The 21,656-nt window shown below is 43.7% G+C and overlaps 1 protein-coding gene across 1 annotated transcript; it reads left to right on the top strand.

Annotated features, from left to right (window-relative positions):
* Positions 1 to 9,434: 9,434 nt before the first annotated feature.
* Positions 9,435 to 21,035, top strand: PRRT2 (proline rich transmembrane protein 2; the record flags this gene model as incomplete). Its single annotated transcript, XM_081970419.1, has 3 exons — positions 9,435 to 10,022; positions 13,012 to 13,144; positions 20,935 to 21,035. The coding sequence occupies 3 exons, from the start codon at positions 9,435 to 9,437 to the stop codon at positions 21,033 to 21,035; spliced, it is 822 nt and encodes a 273-aa protein (XP_081826545.1).
* Between the last annotated feature and the right edge of the window lie 621 nt (positions 21,036 to 21,656).

Raw genomic sequence — 21,656 nt, 5'->3', positions numbered from 1 at the left:
TTTTAAGCCTTTCTATGAAATAATTTGGCTTTATTGTAAGGAATCCCTTTTCAAGCTTGAGTTATGGTTGCCTCAAATAATAAAACAGATGAATTCAAAATATATATAACTGCAAAGGAGAGAAGATGATTGAAAATACCAAGATCTGGTGCTGGGCATGCCCTTTATCCTGTAGTGCATTATCAACCTCAGGAACTTTTAAGATATGTGGATTTCAACTCCCAGAATTTCCCAGTCAGTGTTGTCAGACAAAGATAAAGACATTGAGATTATCCTTTTGCCGTTCGATGATCAGTCGAAAGGTTTAGAAGGACGTCAGGTATTTCTTTTATATGAATGCGTGTAAGTAAGGAAAAGAGGCAATTGTACTACCAGGCCATGTGCCACTAATGTGTGCCAACTAATTAATACAAAATAAATAACTGGTTAGCAGTTGTTTTGTGTGTGATGGCAACACTGCTAATAAGATGATCAGTATGTCGGTATGTCTTTTTATGCACAGGGCATTTCCCTATCTGAAGGGAGAACTGTGTCCATCAGAGAATCATTTATGGCATTCATGTGCCAGCATCGGAACTTGGTGATTGTATGTTAATTATATAGTATGACAGAAAAAATCTAGAGTCTGCCATCTGGAGATGTACACTATATAATTACTTGTTGTAGCAATACTGGTTATTTTTTTAGCCTGTTTATAAAAGGGTATGTATGTATGTATGCATACAGAGATAAAGCATAAAATATACCACATTTGTAAGTACAGGAGCACATGCTCATTGACAAGATTATTTTTCTAATGTTGAATTCAGAAATAAGCCTGTAGGATAGATAGATGTGTATACAGCCCTTTCCTTATCTTGGCATCCTCTAGAAGTGTTCACTGCCTATTATGGACCTTGAAGGAAGAGTTGTGGCAAAAAAATTGGAATCGGGTAGTACCCTTTTCAATTAACAAGCATATTTAAAGGCTAAATAAATAAATAATAAAAGAGCCTGTTTGGGTGTCAAACTCACAGCGTCATGTTGTTGTCACATGATGTATTGTGACTTTCCCCCTTCGCTAAAATGGGGGTGGGCACAGCCAGCGCATGACACATCTGGCCCGCGGGCCGCGAGTTTAACATCCCTGCTCTAGTGGTTAAGGCACCTGGCTAGAAACTGGGAGATGGTGAGTTCTACTCCTGCCTTATGCGCAAAAGATTGACTGGATGACATTGGGCCAATCAGCAGAGACTGAGAGTTCTAGTCCTGTCTTAGACATGAAAGCCAGCTGGGTGACTCTGGCCCAGTCATTCTTTTTCAGCCCTATCCACCCCATAGTGTTGTTGTTGTGGAGAAAGGAGTAGGAGAAAGGAATGTTAGATATGTTCACCACCTTGAGTTATTTAGCTCTTAGTCTTAATTTATAGTTATAGAATGTGTAAGATAAGAATCAGTTTTGGTGCTTGAAGTTTGGTGTCTTGCAGTTCTGGTAAGAAATATCTCACAAATTACATCTTGTTTATATTTCTTTATTTAATAATAGCTGCCTAAAGGTGTTTATAAAACTTCAGATGGTTTTACTATTTTAAAGCCAAAATGTATATGCCAATAGTGAAATAACAGGTAGGTGTAAAGCAGGGGTGGGTTCCTCCGGGCACTTCTACCAGTTTGCTCATGTGCGTGCTGCGCGCTTGCGCTTGATACATACTGCGTGTGCATGAATTTCTGTTAAATCTGACTTTCCAATGAAAATAATATTTATTTCTACTGGAAGTGAATCAAGCCACTTTGTAGGATCCGAAGAGGGAGGCTGGGGTGGGAAGGGAAATTATTTTCTTGCAGAAGGATTTTTTTTTTCCATGGACCCTTTGAACTGTAGCAATTACAGAGTTAAGAGGGAGGATCCAGTATTGAACTGAGCTGAGAAACTAATCAGCAATTTATGCAGACTTCTCAAATGGATGATGGGCGAGACCATTAAATGGTTTCCATTAGCCTGCCACGCTCTACCTTAGTTGAAGTTCCTGAACTGCCTTTAGCAGCAGCTCCATAAAAAGTGCATTACAGCCCTCAAATCTGGAAAACACTGATGCAGGAATTGCAGCAGTCTGTCTGGCAGATGAAGCTTGTTCACACCAAGCAAGGCGAGTGGTAATGCAAAGCCAGTTTAAGAAACAAATTGCATCTTTAACACATACCTAAGAATGGCACGTGTGAATGCCTCAGACCTGTTTTTAATATGTGTATCAGGAATGGCCACTGAGCAGGGAGTTGGATCTGAAGATGAATCCTTGGCCATCAACCCTGACAGGAAGGTCCCCATCAGCTCTTCCCAGTTTCCTGTCTGCACAGAAAGGGGAATGCAAAAGTCTTGAACCTGGAAAGGAAGCAGTAGGAATGGAAGGCATTAAGAATTTAACACACACACACACACACCTCCTCTCTATGAGTGATCACAATTCTTTTACACCTTTAGTGCAAGAGGGTGTAAAGTTTATGTAAGATATACATCAGTTCAGAATCAGTTTTGGTGCTACAAGCCAAACATCTGGTGCTATAAGCTTGACGTTAAGTCTGCATTCCAAAATGAAAAGGGAGGTTGTGTGTGTATGTGTGTGTGTGTGTGTGTATTGTCTGACTATTGATCCTTGGTGAGTGGCAGTGCAACCACAACAGTTCCTGTGAACCATAAATTATTGCAAAAGAGGTTCTTCCCCAGCCTGGTCTTGCTAAAGCTCATGTTGGCTGACAATGGTAGAAGATATAAGCCCAAATATTAGGATGTCAGAGATGAGGAGGAATGATGTAAGTTTTTAAAATTTAAAATAATATTTTTTTAAAAAAAAATCTTTGTATATTATTTCTTAACAGTTTTTTTCCGCATGCAGCTTGCCCCACCTCGTATAGTCAGAGGGTGAGAGGGAGTGGGTGGGGTCTTAACTAGGGCTTCTTTTGGGGTGTGTGGCTTATTTTAGGTTGACACATAAAAATCAAGCTATGGCTTATTTTCGAGATAAATCTTATTTTGGGGGAAACACAGTTTTGTTCGATTTATTTGTCACTTATCTCACCGTGGGGCTGCTCTAACAATAATAGAAAGGGACAAAAATGGAAATTATGTAAACAGAAGTAAAATAATAGAACAATAAAATAATAACAAAGGAACATAACGAGAAGAATACATCAATATCATAACCCAAAAGATGGCTGGATGGAGAGCAGAGAGTTGGGGGCAGTGACGTACAGTCAGGTGAGGCAAGTGAGGCACAGGTGAGGCAAGTGAGGCACAGGTGAGGCAAGTGAGGCACAGCCTCACCGCTCTCATCATGAAAAGAAAAAAAATGTAAAAGGAAAAAGCTGAGCTAGTTGCTGCCTCACCGTGGATGACTCTGCTTAACTGATAAAAAAGCCTCTAAAAAAGCGCCCTCTGCATGCCTCATCTAGTCTGACTTTAGGCGTTTTATGATCACTTGAGCAGAGTTAAGCAAGGGTTAAAAGCCTAAAAATTCCTGACATGGGTGAGGCACGCAGTTCTTCTGCCTCATAATAGAGGGCAATTTTTAGAGGCTTTTTTTAAACAGTTAAGCAGAGTCATCCACTGAAGCCAGGCAAAGAGCCATGCTGTAGCACACAGACTTTCCCCCAGCCTCTTTCTTTTGTTTGTGTGTGTGTGTGTTTGTTTGAGAGTGAGTGAGAGAGGGAAGGGGGTAGGAGAGATAGTCCAATCCAACTTGTGTGTGTGGTGTGTGTGTGTGTTTGAGAGATGGGGAGAAAGGAAGAGAGGGAGGAAGGAGGGGAAGGGAGAAGAAAAAGAAAATGAAAAAAGAAAACTTATTTCGCAAAGGAGAAAAACAAATGCTGTCATTTTAAATTGGAACTGAGCCTGCCTGGCTGTGGAATTCTGGGAGCTGAAGTCCACAAGTCTAAAAATATTTGAAACCCACCACAGTGTCAGTGCCTCACCAGCCATAAACCTCACCGCACATCACTGGTTGGGGGGGGATGGAGTCTGACATCAAAGCAGCCACCTCCAGCGTGGAACTCCCCCATTGGTTTCCCAGGTCTTCAGGCCCTTGCGGAAGGACAGGAAGTGGGGGCAGATCTCATCCCAGAGGGCAAGATGTTCCATAAGGCAGGTGCTACAATAGAGAAGGCTTTTTTTCTGGATCCTGATAGTCAGAGTTCTTTGACTGATGGGATACGAAGTAGGTCCCCTCTGCCAGCATGGGTAGGGCTGGCTTAGTAGGATGCCATTTGGGTAGCCTGGAAAATTGCCTATACCCAAGGTGGAGAACTATGGCCCCTTCATAATGTCAGTTTTCCGAAAGATGCCCTAATTAATTCACTAACCTCGAGCCAAGTTTCAAAACAAATCCAGTCATTTATTAGAGACACCATTTCAGCAACATTACAGTCAGATCTGACCTCATTTTAATTATGGCTGAACTTTGCCCATGTTTCCTCCCTCCCCTCAGTCTGTGTCATAAATCACATTCACCAACAAGGTGCATGCCTCACAAGCCTGCTGTAATAATCTGAGATCCGACTCTAGCTGAAGGTATCGTGGAATGCGCTCGCCCCTTTCTTCACCATGGCAACTTTATGAGTTGATACATGACTTGTGGACTTTAACTCCCAGAATTTCCGAGCCAGCATGGTTAGCTCGGGAATTCTGAAAGTTGAAGTCCACAAGTCATAAAGGCACCAGGGGTGGGTTTCAGCTGGTTCTCACTGGTATACTAGAACCCGTTCGTGAAATTTAGCATACTTTTGGGAAACCATTCATCCTGTGACACAGTACCGGAATGCTCCCTCCTGCCTGCCCCCACTCGCTCGCTCCCCCCACCCATCCAGTTGCCACTCACTCGCTTGCTTGCCCCACCTGTCCGCACCATGCTTTCCCTGCCCGCTGCTCACTGATTGCTGGCTCACCAATCGACCCACCTCTGAGAGGCAGTGGGGGGGATTTCTTGCATGCCTTCTTTCTTTCTCCAAAGGCATGTGAGAAAGCCCCCCCGTTGTCCAAATGTGTGAAGGAAGGAAGCTGCAGGCTCCTTTGCCTTAGCTACGCGACCTCCTTTTATTCTCTGTCTGCCTCCTTCACTCGTTCAGGCAGCAGAGAATGAAAGCAGGTCGCATAGCCGAGGGCAAAGGAGCCTGCAGCTTCTTTCCTTCACATGTTCAGGCAGTGGGTGGGTGGGGGGCTTTCTCGCATACCTTCTTTCTTTCTTTCTCCAAAGGCATGCGAGAAAGCCCCCCCCCCCATTGCCCATCAGGGAAGCAAGTCCCGGGCCTCATCTCTGCCTCCTTCCTCGAGAGCTGGCTTCGGGGACGGCCAGTCTCTCCCGTTACTGCGCCCTTCACTTGCCTTCCACCCAGAGGCTCTGCCAGTGGGGTGCCTGCTGTTTCATCTCCTGAGACAAGCTCGGGAGAAATGTGCAAACGGCCGCAACTCAAGGCTCCTGAGGAGGACACTGGACACTGGGGGTGGCGGTGGCACCCACTGCTGATCCTTCTGGAGAGCATTAAGCTGCAGGCGCAGTGGCGCACCGATTCCAGCAGCTGCATTTTCCCTTGAAATTTGCTGTCCCGGCAACTCGAAGGGGACATTCTCCCAGAGGCGTCTCAGGTTTTAGCCGGGAGGGAGTGAGGACAGCTGGGCGCAGTTTGGCGCCTCCTGGCTCCCCTCAGAGGGGCGCTCGAACATCTGCTTGCTCATGTGGCCTGCATGCTTCCAGCGGGAATGCTCTCCAAGAAGCCTGTGTTACCGGGAGAAGCAGAAGGAGCAGCAGCGGGCACCACTACACTCCCAGTGTCCAGCGTCCTCCTCAGGAGCCTTGAGTTGCAGCCATTTGTGCATATCTCCCGAACTTCTCTCAGGAGGTGAAATGGCAGGCGCCCCACTGGCAGAGCCTCCGGGTGAAAGGTGAGTGAAGGACACAGTGATGGGAGAGACTGGCCATCCCCAAGGCCAGCTCTCGAGGAAAGAGGCAAAGATGAGGCCCGGGGATCGCTCCCCTGCCTCCTTCCTCTGAGAGCTGCAGGCAGCAGGGAAAACGAGGCTTCTTTGCCAGCTTCCAAGCTGGCAAAACAGAAATTTTCGCCCACTGGAAGATATGTGTGTGTGAGAGAGAGGAGGGGAGCGAGCGAGAGAGAGAGAAAGAAAGAAAGAGAAAGAAGGAAAGAGAAAGTAAATGGGGGGGGGAGAGAGAGAGATAAGAAAGAAAGAAGGATGGAAGGAAGGAAGAGAAAGGAAGGAAGAGAAAGAAAGAGGGAGGGAGACACACAAGAAAGAAATAATGGAAGTAAGAAAAGAAAGGAAGGAAAGAAATAAAGAGGGAGAGAGATATAAGAAAGAAGAAAGAAAGAAAGAAAGAAAGAAAGAAAGAAAGAAAGAAAGAAAGAAAGAAAAAGAAAGAGAACTTATGATCACAACTGAGCCCCAAATTTTGGTTGCTAAGCAAGAGCGTTGTTAAATGAGTTTCACCACATTTTACAAGTTGGCCATTCCTACCCGGTCACATGATCGCCAAGCCACACCCACAAAATAGGCCACACCTACAGAATAGGTTCTAAAAAAATTTGAAACCCACCACTGAAAGGGAGCATTGTTCCCCATCTCTGACCTAGACTAACAGTAGAGAAATTCGTGAAGTCACCAGGTGTGCATCTCAACACAAGGGCATTTTTTTAAAAAATATTAAATCTTGTCTCCCAAACATGAAATTCATCTTGGTTTCCCTTCCTCTCACCTATTATTTAACTCTGCATTGAAATAATGTTGGCATACCTAACTTAAATTACATTAGCCAGCATAAATCTTCTCAGGGGTCCATCAAAGTCTACCTTAGAATTTAAGCTGACAGTTTGAAATTCTGTCCAAGATTAGTTACTACACTTAAATCTCAGCACTGATCTTTTTCCAGATGGTGATCACAAAGGGTCAATGGATCAGGTTTTATTTGATGCCTGGAACTCAGCTGTTCTTCCCACCGTTATTTAGGAAACCCAGGGATCGGCAAACCTAAACACTCAAAGAGCCATTTGGACCCGTTTCCCACAGAAAAGAAAACACCGGGAGCCACAAAGCTCCTAACCGGAAGCCCCCTGTTCAATTCTGGAGATGACCGGAAGTTCAGTTCCCCCACCATAGAGTCTCCTCCTAGTGTGGCGTACTTTTTCCTCTACCTGTCATAACTGAAAGCCCTATCAATTGTGGAGACAACTGGAAAACCCTCCCCTTGCCATAGAGTCTTCTCCTGGTGCACTGTGCTTCTTCCCCCCCCCCCCCCCCCGGAGGCTCCTCTCAAAATTGTGGCACCAACCGGTGATGGAGCCACAGCAGAGGGAGGAAAGAGCCACAGGTGGCTCCAGAGCCGCAGTTTGCTGACCCCTGAGGAAACCCATCAGAATGAGATGAAAGATGGTGGATGGGAATGCAGGTAGTCCTTGACTTACAGCACTTTTTCGTGACCGTTCAAAGTTACAACAACACTGGAAGAAAAAAACTTATGTCCGTTTTTATACTTACAAGCATTGCCCCATCTCCATAGTCAAGTGATCAAAATTAATATGCTTGGCAACTGACTCATACTTATGACAGTTGCAGTGTCCCAGAGTCAAGTTCAGTCACTTATTGTGACTTCTGATATGCAAAGTCAGTGGAGAAGTCAGGTTCACTTAACAACTGTGTTACTAACTTAACAGATGCAGCGATTTACTTAACAACTGTAGCAAGAAAAGTCATAAAGTGGGTCAAAACTCACTTAATAAATGTCTTGCTTGGCACAGAAATGTTGGACTCCATTGTGGTCATAAATCAGGGACTATCTATATGAGGCTGTGTGGGTAGTAAAGTGTCCTTGGGCTAGATCTTCATGTTTCATCTTTAGAGCAGAGCAGAACAGAACAGAATGACAAAGTTGGGGGTACCTTGGAGGTCTTCTAGCCCTGCTCAGGCAGGAAACCCAATACCATTTCAGACAAATCTCTTCTTAAAAACTTCCATTTTTGGAGCATTCACAAATTCTGGAGGCAGGTTATTCCAAGTTTATGTTAGCTACAACTCTTCAGCTTAACTCTTATCTGAAAAAAATCAACCCTAAGTGTAAGAAAGCCTTGTGCAAAGGAAGGCTATTCTGCAGAAGCTCCAAAGAATTTGTATATAATCTGTGCCTTACTAAACATTTATTATTTATTTATCATCCGTGTCTTTATTATAGAAATCCAAATGAACTTAGATTTAATATGCATATACAAAATGTCAGTATGCCAATAGCTGATCAATTGGATGATTTTCCCCCCTCCAAATGTAAGTGTTGATGGAACAATGAAAGACAATCTTAAAAAGCAACTAAGCGGTAATACCAGTTCTGGATTTATTATTCTAAACATAATAAAAGCCTTTATGTTTAAAATTCAAACTTCCACCCAAAATGTATCTAATATGAAAGCTTAATCATATTGTTCCACAGAGTAAGGAGAAAGACTTCTACCTTCTGTAAGTTTGTGTAGTGCGTACCAGCATTAGATGAAAATTTGGAAGCCATAAATGTCATTTTGAGTACTGGAACTGAATAATCCTCACAACTTACTTTATTTCAGCATGTAATAACATTGCAGCTGTAAACACCCTCTTGTAATTATTTATGAAAAACAGATGTGAAATGCTCAAGTTAACTTTCATCGGCGGGTCTTAATTTACCTTTACTTCTGTCCTCAAAAACCAACCACATACAGAGGAGGCAATGTTCCTTCCTGGCTGTATGAAGAGATCAAAGGGATTGCAATTTTTAATCAAAATATAAAATACAGAAATACAAAGAAAATGAAGATAATGTGAAAATAGGGGATGAAAAGGAGAAAGAAAAGAAGTGTTGGGTAAAGGAGAGATAAAAGGGTTGACCTCCGACACCTTTTTGGCACAGTAGAATAAGGTAATAAGACAAAACCTTGACTTTTTACTTTTATATAATACTATATAGTAGCTGTTTCTATAAATCTACATAATCAGACAAACCCAGAATCAAAGTTTCATTTTTTCCCCACCTCAAGCATAAAGTCCAGAAATGGTTTCCAAATAGAAACAAAATTCATTGTGTGCTTTTCTTTAACCAAAGCAGTTGATTTACCCATCTCTGCTAACTCCATGCTAACTTTTGCAGCCATTCGTCCATTGTAGGAGGTCTGCAAACATTTCTCAGCTAATGACCATTTCCATGTCCAACTTCTTATCCCCAGAGTGTCACTTTAGGAGTTCTAAAGGTCTCCTTTCGGAGCCTTGTGTTGAAAGACACAGGAAGAGCATCACTATTATTTCCTCTTTTCCTCATGGCAATTCAGAGGTAGAGAGCAGGCTCTGGGGCTGATGCAAACCAAGGTACCACCATCTTGTTCAATGTTACTGAATTCAAGCCTCCTCTAATTCTCCTCAATCCAGATCCTTGCCTGTCATGTCAGACGATGTTGAGAAGAACGAGGCTCCTCCAGAGCCAGAGGTAAAGCAAGATGAAGGAGAGAATCAACAGCAAGAGCTGGAGCCAAAAGCTGAGCTGGAGCCAAAGCAAGAGCAGCAGCCACAGCTAGAATCCTCACCCCATAGTCCCCCAGCACCAGAGGCTCCTCCATCTTCCATGCTAGTGACCGTCACCATCGAAGAGGAGACTGAGGGGGGACCACAACTGAATGGGGATCCCCTGGGGATGAGGGCCGGCTCAGCTGAGGAATTCGGAACCACCCCAGCCCCTCCTGGCAGCCCCCCGGTACGGTCCAAGTCGGCATCGCTGAACGACCTGAAGCCCCAGAACAGCGTCAATGGAGGCCCGCGGGCAGTTGCGAGGGGCAGTTTGTCCGGGTCTCAGGTGCATCTTGCAGGCAAAGTAGCATCTCCGCGGGCCAGTCTGAGTCGGCAGGCCTCAGCAACCGGATCGGCAGCTGGGGAGGCTGGAGGGAAACCCAGAGACTACATATTCTTGGCTGCTCTGTCCTGTTTTTGCCCCATCTGGCCGATCAACATTGTGGCCTTTGTGTACTCGGTCATGGTAAGTGCCAAGGCGGGGTTGGGCAATTGAAAGAGCCACAGAGCATGCAGATCTTGTAAAATACTTTCCCTGGCATGGTTAAATGCTGCTTTCCATTTACCCTTTCCATCAGCGGTGAAATTCAATTTTTTTTACTACCAGTTCTGTGAGAGTGCCATTGCAGGGGAAGGATACTGCAAAATCTCCATTCCCACCTCACTCTGGGGCCAGCCAGAGGTGGTATTTGCCAATTCTCTGAACTACTCAAAATTTCCACTACCGGTTCTCCAGAACCTGTCAGAACCTGCTGGATTTCATCCTGCTTTGCACCCAGCTTAACTACTGCTGCATCCACACTTCACCCACACAAGACAACAGAAGAACAGTACACTTAGCCATGCAGGAATGGAACAGGCAGGACAAGCTACTGTATATAAACAGGATGCAAACTCCACTCTCCCTAACACTGATGATGTTATCTAGTTGGGTAGGGAAATGTCTGCAATCAAAGAACCAAGCACAGAGAGTAGTAAGGATCCCACAGTTCAACCCTGATCCATAGGTACAGGTAGTCCTCAGTTTACAACCATTTGTTTAGTGATCATTTGCAATTACAACAGTATTGAACAGTACTTACAACTGGTCCTCACATTTATGACTGTCACAGCATTTCCACGGTCATGTGATCAAAATTCAGGCACTTGGCAATCAGCATGTATTTTCAACCATTGGGGATTCCCGGAGTCATGTGACCTTCCCAGCTGCCTTTCCGACTAAGGATCGACTTAACCACTGCAGTGTTTTGCTGAACAGTTGTAGCAAAATAGGTCCTAAAATCGGGCTCAAATCACTTAACAACTGCCTTGCTTAACAACATTTAACAATTCTGGTCCCAGTTGTGGTTGTAAATCCAGGACTATTTGTATCCTCTTCTATTTAAATGTTTGCGTTCATGCCAGTGGAGAACTAGATCTACCCGCTTTGCCAAAAAGAATGGACGGTACAATGCTGTGACTTGCATAAAATTTACATGTGCTAAATTCGTATGCACGTGCATATATGCCCAAATGAAAATAAATAAATCAATTGTGCAAACAATACATGTTCAATTTAGTGGGCAACGATCTGAAGGGTGGAGGAGGGTTTCCAGAAAGTCAAAATGGTGTAGCAACCGTGCAATTAATGCACATAAAAAAAAGGGAGGGGCAGGTTTGATTGCATGGCTCAGGCTGCTAGCCTGACTTTTTCGGACACCCCAGTAGTGAGGATGGGCAGATGGCTTGTATGCTTGACTGAGAAATTAGCTGTTAATCTCTCAGTTTCTCCTTCTTGTGGGTCTCTGAATCAAGCACAGCCTTTGCAGTCTTTCAATCGGTGCTTGAAAAAAAGCTTTTAATTTAAATTTTCCATTAGAATAATCAGGTGGGACAGGAACAAAGTATGTCCCTCCCTTCCACTGCCATCTCCAATATGGGTAAACTTACAACCATTCATTTAGTTACCATTCATAGTTACAAAGGCATTGAAAAAAGTGACCTACTGTATGACTGTTTTCACACTTTATGACCTTTGCAGATGACATGATTAAAATTTGGATGCTTGGCAACTGGCATGATGGTTCCAATGCCCTGCGGGGAGGGGGGTTGTCATGTGGTCACTTTTTGTGACCTTCTGACAAGCAAAATGGAAGGGGAAGCCGGATTTACTTCGCATCCCTGTCACTTACTCACCAGCTGCAGTCATTCATTTAATAACCGTGGCAAGAAAGTTCATAAAATGGAGCAAAATGCATTTAGCAACTCTTGCTCAGCAATGGAAATTCTTGACTCAATTGTGCTTGCAAGTCAAAGGCTACCAGTTCTTTGTTGGGTCACCAGAGAAGTTTTATTTCCTAATGAAATTCTAATATCTCTGGGAAATCTTTTGCTTGAACTTGAAACATTTTTAAGAACATTCTAAATCAAATCTTGCTGACGGCTTGATCAATTTTTCTATGGCCAGATTCAGCCAGCCAATGTTCAGCCAACGTTGCTTTCTACGTGCCCACTAACCACCACAATTTATTTATTTATTTATTTATTCTTCGCATTTCTAGACCGCCCCCTCTCCCAAAAAGGACTCGGGGCGGTGTACAGTCCACACAGCAAATAACAAATACTAAATACAGATATAAATATAGATATAAATATACATATGGAGGAGGTTAAAAAATTAAAAGAGCTGTACAGAAGAATAAATATGGTTCTAAAAGACCTAAAATCAATTAAATTTAAAACCATACCCTTAAAATACCAGATAAGAATATAGTTCCAGGAGGTAACAGTTGTAACAGTTGTAATTATAGTTCTGCCAATGTCTGTGATGTGTGCATTTTGGTTTAAGCAGTGGAAATGGTCAAGGTAAGATTGGTCAGGTGAATCCCAAAAGTGCTTTTTAAGGAGGCAACTGGTCTTTCTTGTTTTTTCTTTGAAGACATTTCGCTTTTCATCCCAGAAGCTTCTTCAGCTCTGACAGGCTAGTGGTTGGGAATGGAAGGATTTATATTCCTTGCAGACAGCTGATCATTTGCATCCTTTTAGAAGGTCATTGAAGCACTTGGAGGTTTATCTGTGTCCTCAGGGTCCCCTGAGTAGTTGCCCCTAATTCCTGTAGTCAGCAGTTTTTCCTCTGGAAATCCTACTCCCACACCATTCAAACGGTGTTCATCCCAAATTGTATAGCTAAAAATCTGTAGAGATTTTCAGTCATCCAGGTCATGGTTGTCCCAAGGAGGCAACTAGACTTTTTTGTTTTTTCTTTTGAAGACATTTCACTTCTCATCTAAGAAGCTTCTTCATCTCTGACAGGATAGTGGGGAATGGAAGGAAGTCCAGTTGCCTCCTTGAAGAAGCACCTGAGGGACAACCATGACCTGAATGACTGAGAATCTCTACAGACTCTTTACTCAGGTGAGCTCTTAAGAATTTAGAATCACTTTTAACATCCTTTTTCTTTTTTTCTCCCTCTTCAGTCCCGTAACAGCTTCCAGCAGGGAGACATCGATGGAGCTCGGCGCTTAGGGCGGGTAGCAAAGCTGCTGAGTGTCGTAGCCCTGGTCGGGGGCTTGCTCATCATTGTGGCCTCTTGTGCCATCAATTTTGGAGGTAAGTAGCCAGGAAAGCACCGCTTGATGGGAGGATTTCTCTAGAGAGTCATGATGTTTAGATTCTAGACCAGTGATTCCCAATCTCAGCGATCTTAAGATGTGTGGACTTCAATTCCCAGAATTCTCCGGCCAGCATGCTGACTTGGGAATTCTGGGAGTTGAAGTTCACCCTTCCTGTTTGAGGAACACTGTTTTGGATTACTTCAGAAGATGATTCCAGAATAAAGACTTCCCTTCCTTAAAATGGAGTCTACGTGGATTATCTGTGGAGTTGACCCCACTGGGGAGGACAAAGCCAGATGAGTTACTGTGTTGATTGTGCTGCAATCATTAATGGCTGCTAATGTTGCCCCAAAAGAAATAAACTGCTATAATCATCATCATAATCTTAATACATTAAAGTGTTTTGCTGTGGCAAGAAGTTGCATAATTATGACCCGAAAGATCTACAGTCTGCGTCATGGAAATCAGCATATAAAACCTGCAGCTGCTCAAAAACAGCTCCTTTGGGGTCAGGCTTTTTTGCGAGGCGGCCTATAAGCCAACCAGAGCACTGTGAGACTTTTGTTGTGGCCCGCCAGCGGCCAGCAGAGCTGGCAGCAGAGTTGGACAGTGAGGAGATTGGGGAGGAGCATGGGCCAGTTCTGGAGGCTGGGGAAGGCTTGGACAAGGGCTCTGCGTCAGAAGCAGAGATGGGGCCGAGGCCATCTGGCAGTGATCAGGTTCCTACGGAGCTAGACTGCAATGAGGCAGAGGAACAGCTAGAGCCTGTTCTCAGTGCATGCACAGAGCTGTCAGAAGAAAACAACAACTCAGAAAGCAGGGTAGACTTGGGAGTAAAGTCACAGGTGGAAGGTGATCAGCCCCTCCCATAAGACGTAAAAGAGGAGCGAAAGGGGAGAGGGCTTTTACAGGAAGCAATTCGTTCGTTCGGTTGTTAGATTTGTTTCAGGAGTGTGAAGATGTGTGCATGAATCTCAGAGACTCTGTGCCAAGTCTTTCCTTGCACGGCACCTCATTGGGAAATTATTTATGTGGCAGCTTTCCAAGATAGTCATAAATATTCCTTTGAATGACTGTTTGCCACGCCTTGCTGAATGTGAATGAAAGGAATTCACTTTTGTTTAATAAAAGGGGTTTTGTCGGGACCAGGACTCTGCCTCATGCTTTTTGGGGAAGCCTACTGTATTTTTTGAAGTATAAGACGCACCTTTTTTCCTCAAAAAAGAGGCTGAAAATCTGGGTGCATCTTATACATCGAATACAGCTTTTGCTTCCCAAAGCCCTGCCCCCTTCACCAAATTGGCCGTGCCTAGCCTTATGGAGGCTTTCAGAGAGCTCCTGGGGGCTGGGGAGGGCAGAAATGAGCAAACAATGGGCTGTTTTATGCCCCCCCCCAGCCCCCAGCAACATTCTATAAGGCTATGCATGCAATTTTTTTGATGAAAAAAGGACCGGTTTTTGCTCATTTTTGCCCCCCCATAAGTACTCTGCAAGCCCCCCCCCCAAGGCTATTCATGCCTTTAAAAAAAACAGGCCCGTTTTCGTGAAAAATGGGCCATTTTTGGAAGGCTTGCAGAGTGCAAAAACTTTTTTTTTTCCTTTTGGAAAGCTCTTTAGTTAAAGTGATTGATGAGAATTACATTGATCAAGTGCTGTGCCAGCAGAAACAAAGTCTTAGGTGCTGCAGATTGTCAGTGCTTTCCTTCTCCAGCACATGGATAAATACACCTGGAAACATCTACCTACCTACTCTCTCTCCTTAACTACCTACCTACTGTATTTCTCTCTTTCTATTTTTCTCTCTCTCCCCCTTTACCTACCTACATCCTTTCTCTTTCTCCCTACCTACCTACTCTATTTCTCTCTCTCTCTCTCTCCCTTTATCTACATACCTACCTAACTACTCTCTCTCCCTACCTACCTACTGTATTTCTCTCTTTCTTTCCCTCTCTCTCTATCTACCTACCTATTTTTTTAAAAAAAATTGCCTCTTCAAAACCTTGGTGCGTCTTATACTCCAGTGCGTCTTATACTCCGAAAAATAAGGTAGGTCAGAACAATTTTCAGGTAACCAGATAAGATATCAATATTAATTATAATTGATAAAGGCCTCAGACCTTTACCACTGGTGATAGTAAAAAAGTCAAAACTGCAGTCAGGGCATCAAAGCCACACCTGGTCTATTTATTTATTTCCCGCCTTCTTTAGTTTTGTACGTAACTTAGGATGGGTATACACATACACAATATTCCTTCTTCCTCCTAATTTCCCCACAGCAACAACCTTGAGGTGGGTTGGGCTAAGAGAGAGTGATTGTCCTCAAGTCACCCATCCAGCTTTCATGGCTAAGGGAAGACTAGAACTCACCGTCTCTTGGTTATTAGCCTGGTGCGTTAACCACTAGACCAGGGATGTCAAAGTCCCGACCCATGGGCCAGATGCGTCACACACTGGCCACCCCCACCCCCGGGGAGGAGACAAAGTCATGATATATCACGTGATAATGTGGGTTTGACACCCCTGCACTAGACCAAATCTTTCTATATATATCACTCGTGCAATGTATGTAAAAGAAGGTGGGGTTTGGTCACATGGTCACAACTGCCATTTTGACTTTTTTGACCCTTGCACACCCCTGAATCTCACACCTTCCTTTGATGTAAGGTCATGACTCTCCTCCTTGCTTTTCCTCACGGTCTGTTCCTGCATGCCTCGGGTTCCAATGAATGCCAGTGGAAGAGAGGTCGAATTGAGCACATTAATCCCTTGTGTTTCTTAACAAATAGTAAATAAATCCCTTATTTTGCTTTCTTTTCCTGTGTTTGTTTTCCCTTCCTCGATTCCTTTGCCCTTGTTCCTTTTCCCTCCAACCTTTCTCCTTCCCAGTGTTTCAGTGAAGGTGGCTGTTGGCTGCCACTGCACCCCTAAGCCCCAAAATTTCCATCTTTGGAGTGGGGGACCAGTATGACTACAGCGCACCTATCCTTTCTCATCTCACCTGTCCCCCTGCATCCCAGAACCATACAAAGCAAGAGCACAAGGATGGAAACAATGGAAAGAAAGAGAGAGAGAGGGAGAAAGAGAAGACAAAGGAACACAAATGAAAGAAAACGGAAGATAGACCTTGTGTTGTGGTTAAACATTTCCTCTCTCACTATAGGGAGTTCAATTCCCCCAAAGAAACTGGAACCAACCGCCCTTTTCCATCCGATGGAGAAAGAAAGAAAAAGGAGGAGCAGGATTCCCATGTTCTCTCCCACAGTATCTCTCTTTCTCTCTCGTTTTCTTTTCATCCATCCAGCCATCTCTTCAACCAGTGACCTGTCTGCCCATCTTCCATCTACTGCCAAATTTCAACAGCAAATAAAACTCTTTCAATCTTCCATGTTTACAATGTTCTCTGCTGGAGAAAAGCTCTTCCCCTTCCCTCCACAGCCCTATGAAGATAGTGGCGGAGCATGTTTACACATTTTTGCTGGGAACAAAGGAAAAGAACCAGCCTGGGAAAAGAGGAAAACTTCTCTGTGGTGTTTACAAAAGACAATGGACAGGGGTGAGAAGAAGCAGGCTGAGTCCCATGAATTGGTCTAGAAGCTGGCAATGATGGAATAACTTAGAACAACTTACCACCACTCTAAAGGTGTGGTATCCAGGAGGAGGTGGAGTATACCTCAAATGGGTGTGGTTGCACACCAATAAGACATCCAGAAAGGCTTGTATAACCAAACATACCATCCCGCCAATCAACCGGAAAAGAAATGACAGCGGAAAGGGTGAAGTTAGCCGAAGGAATGAATTAAATCAACAGTCAGTCAACAGCTTGAATCACAAGAAGGTAAGAAATGTATGGTAGAAGCGGGTGTGAAAGTGAAGATGAAAAAAATAGGGGGGGAGGGGGACAACCCCACAGAGGCTACATGCAAAAGAAGGAGATGATTGGCAGAATGAGCTCTTCAGAGGAAAATGTTGCAGGTCCAACAAACCAGAATGAAGTGACAGCAAAAGAAGTTGGAAGAATGGCAACACAGCTACTGGAAGACACAAAATACCTGTTTTGGGAATCCTGAAGAAGAAAGTGAGATTGCAATGCTTAAAATGAGAATGTTGGAATGAATGAAAGAAAAGTTGTAGTAGAAGTAAGGAGTGGGGGGGGGGGGTGTTAGACGACATCCCATTCTGAAGTTGAAAGCATGAAACAGACAAAGACCGAACATCTTTCCCCTTTTTAAAGGACCAGCTTCAGGCAGAAAAGCAGGATGGCAGAGCGTGGATGTGTGCAGCGTCTTTTAATTGGTGGATCGATGTATTCGACTCAGTGGCGGGCTGTGGGGACGGATGAATCTTGGCCAAACACTATTTAGAAAAACCCAAAGTATTTAGCAAACATGAGAGGCAGCTGGGGCAGGAACGTGGCAGGAATTCAGGGTGGCCGTAGGGTGAGTTGGGGATTGTGCCAAGAAATTGTGGGGAAAGACAGGTCCGAGATATTGTGCTACCTGAAACAAAAGATAAAATATATCTTTATGTGCAAAGACAGATTTAAGTATCCCATTGTGCTCAAGGAAGGAAAGGTAACTTAGAGAGGACAGGGGCAGGCTGCATAGCATTCATGGTTTGGCTTTCCTGCATAGTGTGCAGTGACTGTTACCCCCTTAAACCTTTGTGAAGCATCTGCCAACAAAAGGCAGTTGTATTATAAAGGTTACGTCTTCACTGTGAGGGTTGCTAACAGGGTGCCTTTCACATATCTAAGTCCAGACCCACCACAATTCCCACCCAGTGGCCATGTCCACACTGGTTGGGCATTATGGGAGTTGTGGTCAAAAATACCTGGAGGAGTCCCTTTGAGGAAATTGAAGTTCAACATGTCTTCCTGTTCAATCCTCTCCTTTGGATCAGATAAAGAGATTGTGAATTTCTTTGCTCAGTTGCTTTGAAAGGCAGACTCACACACAGCAGAGGAGTAACTGTACCGAATATCTCCACTCTCATTACAAAGAGCGAAAACCCTCAATATGTGAGGATCAGAACAAAAGCAGGAAGGTGTGTGAGAACCATGCAGTGATGCATGAGTGTGTACAAGGATCTGCAGGAGTGATAATGTAATAGAGAGGAATATATGTTTCCGCCCTGTATATATTACATTATTAATTCTCTGTTGGACAAAGGAATCTTACAATTCTAATCTGCACTAAGAACTGTGCTATTAAAGACAAAACAGGGCACCTCTGTTATTGGGAGTGTACACTTCCTAGTCTACATTATCCACGGTGTAAGAGTCCAGAAGGAATGTGATAATACCATCAAGTTACTAACAAGCAAAGAAACAAGACATTCTCTAGGGGGAGGAGGGAGGGAAAAAAACCAGGACAGATGGAAGTTTGCACGAGATTGGGGGAGGGGGGAATAATATCCTGGGAGAAGGAAAGGAAGCTGGGATGATACAAAGCCCTCTTTGGATGGAGAGAAGATCACACAAAGCCAGAGAGGGAAGCCCATCTGCCCACTGGACTCACCAGATGTGACGCGGCAGCACAGGGAGAGAAGGGTTGAATGACGATGCTTTGCTGAGAAATGTATTCTTTGAGCGGCCATATGCTCCATGCATATGAAAGAAAGACATATTGAAAAGGCTTAAGATAGACAACCACAGTATGTGATTGGACAAATCCACTTGGAGGGGGCGGTATGGGTGGGCAGGGGGGGGGAGAACAAGGAGAGGCAAAGACACCAGCAAAGAGGTGGTGTGTGTAGCAGACACTAAATTTACACCCAGCACAATGTCACTTTTATTTCTTTTATTTCTTTCTTCTTTTTGGCTTTGGTTTTCTTGCAGACTGTTACACAAAGGGGATATGGGGGGTGGGGTGGGGTGGGAGTACCGGCAGCCTCATGGCAGCCTCCTTTACAGTTTATACTTGGGAGTGAGCATGGGGCATTATTTAAGGGGTCTGAAACTCCTTCCACTGCTAATCCCATCTGCACGATATACGATGAGTCTCTGGCCTTGTGCCAACCATCCTGCCCAGTTAAAACAAAGTAAAACCAAAACGGCCCCTTTCTCGATGGGTGCATGATGCAGCTGGAAGGGCAGTTTTGGTAGAAGGAGTCTTCTCAGCCCTGGGGACCTGTTAATCTCTAGGAGACAGAAGGGGACGACTGTCAAGGTGGGGCACAGGGCTGCTGTATTTTGATGTTGAAATGCAAGTATTCTGTCTGCATGTTTTTATATACTTATATTTGGGGCAGGGAGGGAAATCAGGATTTTGGAAAGGGAGAGAGAGATATGCTAGGGCAGTGCATTTCTCAGGCCTGGCAACTTTAAGACATGTGGACTTCAACTCCCAGAATTCCCCAGCCAGCTTGGCTGGCTGGGGAATTCTGGGAGTTGAAGTCCACATGTCATAGAGTTGCCAGGCTGTGTTAGGAAGTGAGATTTAAGACAAGATCACAGCATTCAAACATGGATTGATTTGGGGAAACTGGCAATTGATGGAGCTGGTAGGTGATTCGGAGTCACTCAGAATGAAAACAGATTTATCTGATGGAGATGGGGGCTGTGTGGGTATCAGTAGTGATGATGGGTAGGGAAAGGACTGGATGTATTCAAGAAATTTAGATTTCACACAGACATGGATCTAAATTTCAATAGTACAGGACAGTTTCTAGTTCAGAATAGACGGAAGACTCTGAGAACCAATAACTGTCAATAAACTGGGCTTTGCTGAGGCAAATCCTGTCAACTAAAAAGAAATTATTTTACCTTCTGGTTGCCAAGAAGGGGAATGGAATAACCAATTCCTCATCTGGAGCAGAAAGTCGGTCCTCAGATCCTAGATCTCTTACTTGAGGTGACTTGCTAATTGACTTAAAGATTTAATCTTAAATCTGAAGATATTAGGCCAAGATGATATTTGAAGGCTGACTTTGTCTATGGAGATTCTCAGTCATCCAGGTCACGGTTGTCCCAAAGGTGCTTCTTTCAAGAGGAAACTGGACTTTCTGGTTTTTCTTTGAAGATGTTTCGCTTCTCATCCAAGAAGCTTCTTTAGCTCTGACTGGATTTCCCATTCACTACCATCCAGTCAGAGCTGAAGAAACCTATTGCCTTTGGGACAAGGGTGACTTTGGTTGCCAATTATCTGTCCTCCCATCTCTCTGTTAAAAGAAAAGTGGTCCCTGATCGTATCCATTTAAACAGCTATAAGGACAGTCTTGGTAGAGAGAAAATGTGGATTACTGAAGTGTGTTACAAGTAGAATTTGGGTTAAGAGGTAAAGAAAGAGATGCTTAGAGTACCATGGGAAAAGATGGAAGTAAAGGCTGGTTTGTCAGGGGTTTTATGTTTACACATATAAGTTATTGAATGAAAATCACATAACCTATATCTTTGACATGCTGCTTGATAGATGTTTTCATATTGGGGTGGGCAACGTTTTGGATGCTAACCAATAAAACTTTGCTTTAATATACTATTTGGGGAGGAAAATTAGGTTTTTTTTTAATGGGGAAAGAACAGGGAACACTTTATTTTTTATCCCTTCCTCCCCACCCCCACCAAAGTGTAAGATGTAAATTATTTTCCTGCTTTGTGGAGTATTCATTGTGCTACTTATGGTGCAAAGTTGAGGGGCCAAAGCAGAATACCTTATCCATTTTGTCCTCTCTCTTCCTGAGTATATATGGATGAGTTTCCTATCTATGAGAATCAAATCGTGCCATTATTCCGAAACACAGCCCAGTTTGTTATTTAAATCCACTCTTCCCAAACTGGTGTCTCCATAGAGGTGCTCAACTACAAGTCTCATCAACCCAAGACAAGAGACTTGAGAATTGAATGCCCAGCACATTTGGATGTCATCAAGTTAGAGAAAGTTAAACTCTAAGCTGCTTATCAAATATAGTGATGAGCTAAAACCTGACCAAGAAGTTTAATTATAATTTTGTTAATGATATTGCTGTTTATTTCCCTACATGTCCCATTTGGTTCTTTTTGACATGATTTGTTCTTGTCAATTAAAAGGATTCCAATCAAAACAGGGAAAGGATAGGTTGGTCTTAAATCTGGAGCCAATCAACTCTCTTGGTGAGATTCAGAATTCTGTTCCTTTTGCGGGTTGGGTGGGCTCACAAAATATTATAAATCTTAGTACCACTTTGTATAAAAGTAGTGGGTGGGTGGGTGGGAGGGTGGACATGATCAAATTATAAACTGCTACAGACTTTTTTGTATCAACGCATGAATCGAGTAAATAAACTCAGATGCATGAAGTGGTGTCAAGTGATTCTTCTGAGGAAATTGGGGGACATCCAAGACATGTGATAACACCAGCCTGTGTAAATTCACAGCCTTTTTAAAATCCACAATGAAAGTGAAAAAGAATGAAAATTCTTGTTAAAGCAGATGTGTTTATTTATCACATTGTTCTGTTTCCATGAGTCATAGCCAGCAATTACATAGCTTCGGATACTGACAATTTTGGCTTCTACATCACCTAGATATTTTC

This window comes from Natrix helvetica (genome assembly GCF_964273705.1).
Source record: "Natrix helvetica genome assembly, chromosome: Z".
In the NCBI taxonomy this organism is placed as follows: Eukaryota; Metazoa; Chordata; class Lepidosauria; order Squamata; family Natricidae; genus Natrix; species Natrix helvetica.
Note: the sequence above shows the minus strand (reverse complement) of the source record. Positions and strands in the feature narration are given on the sequence as shown.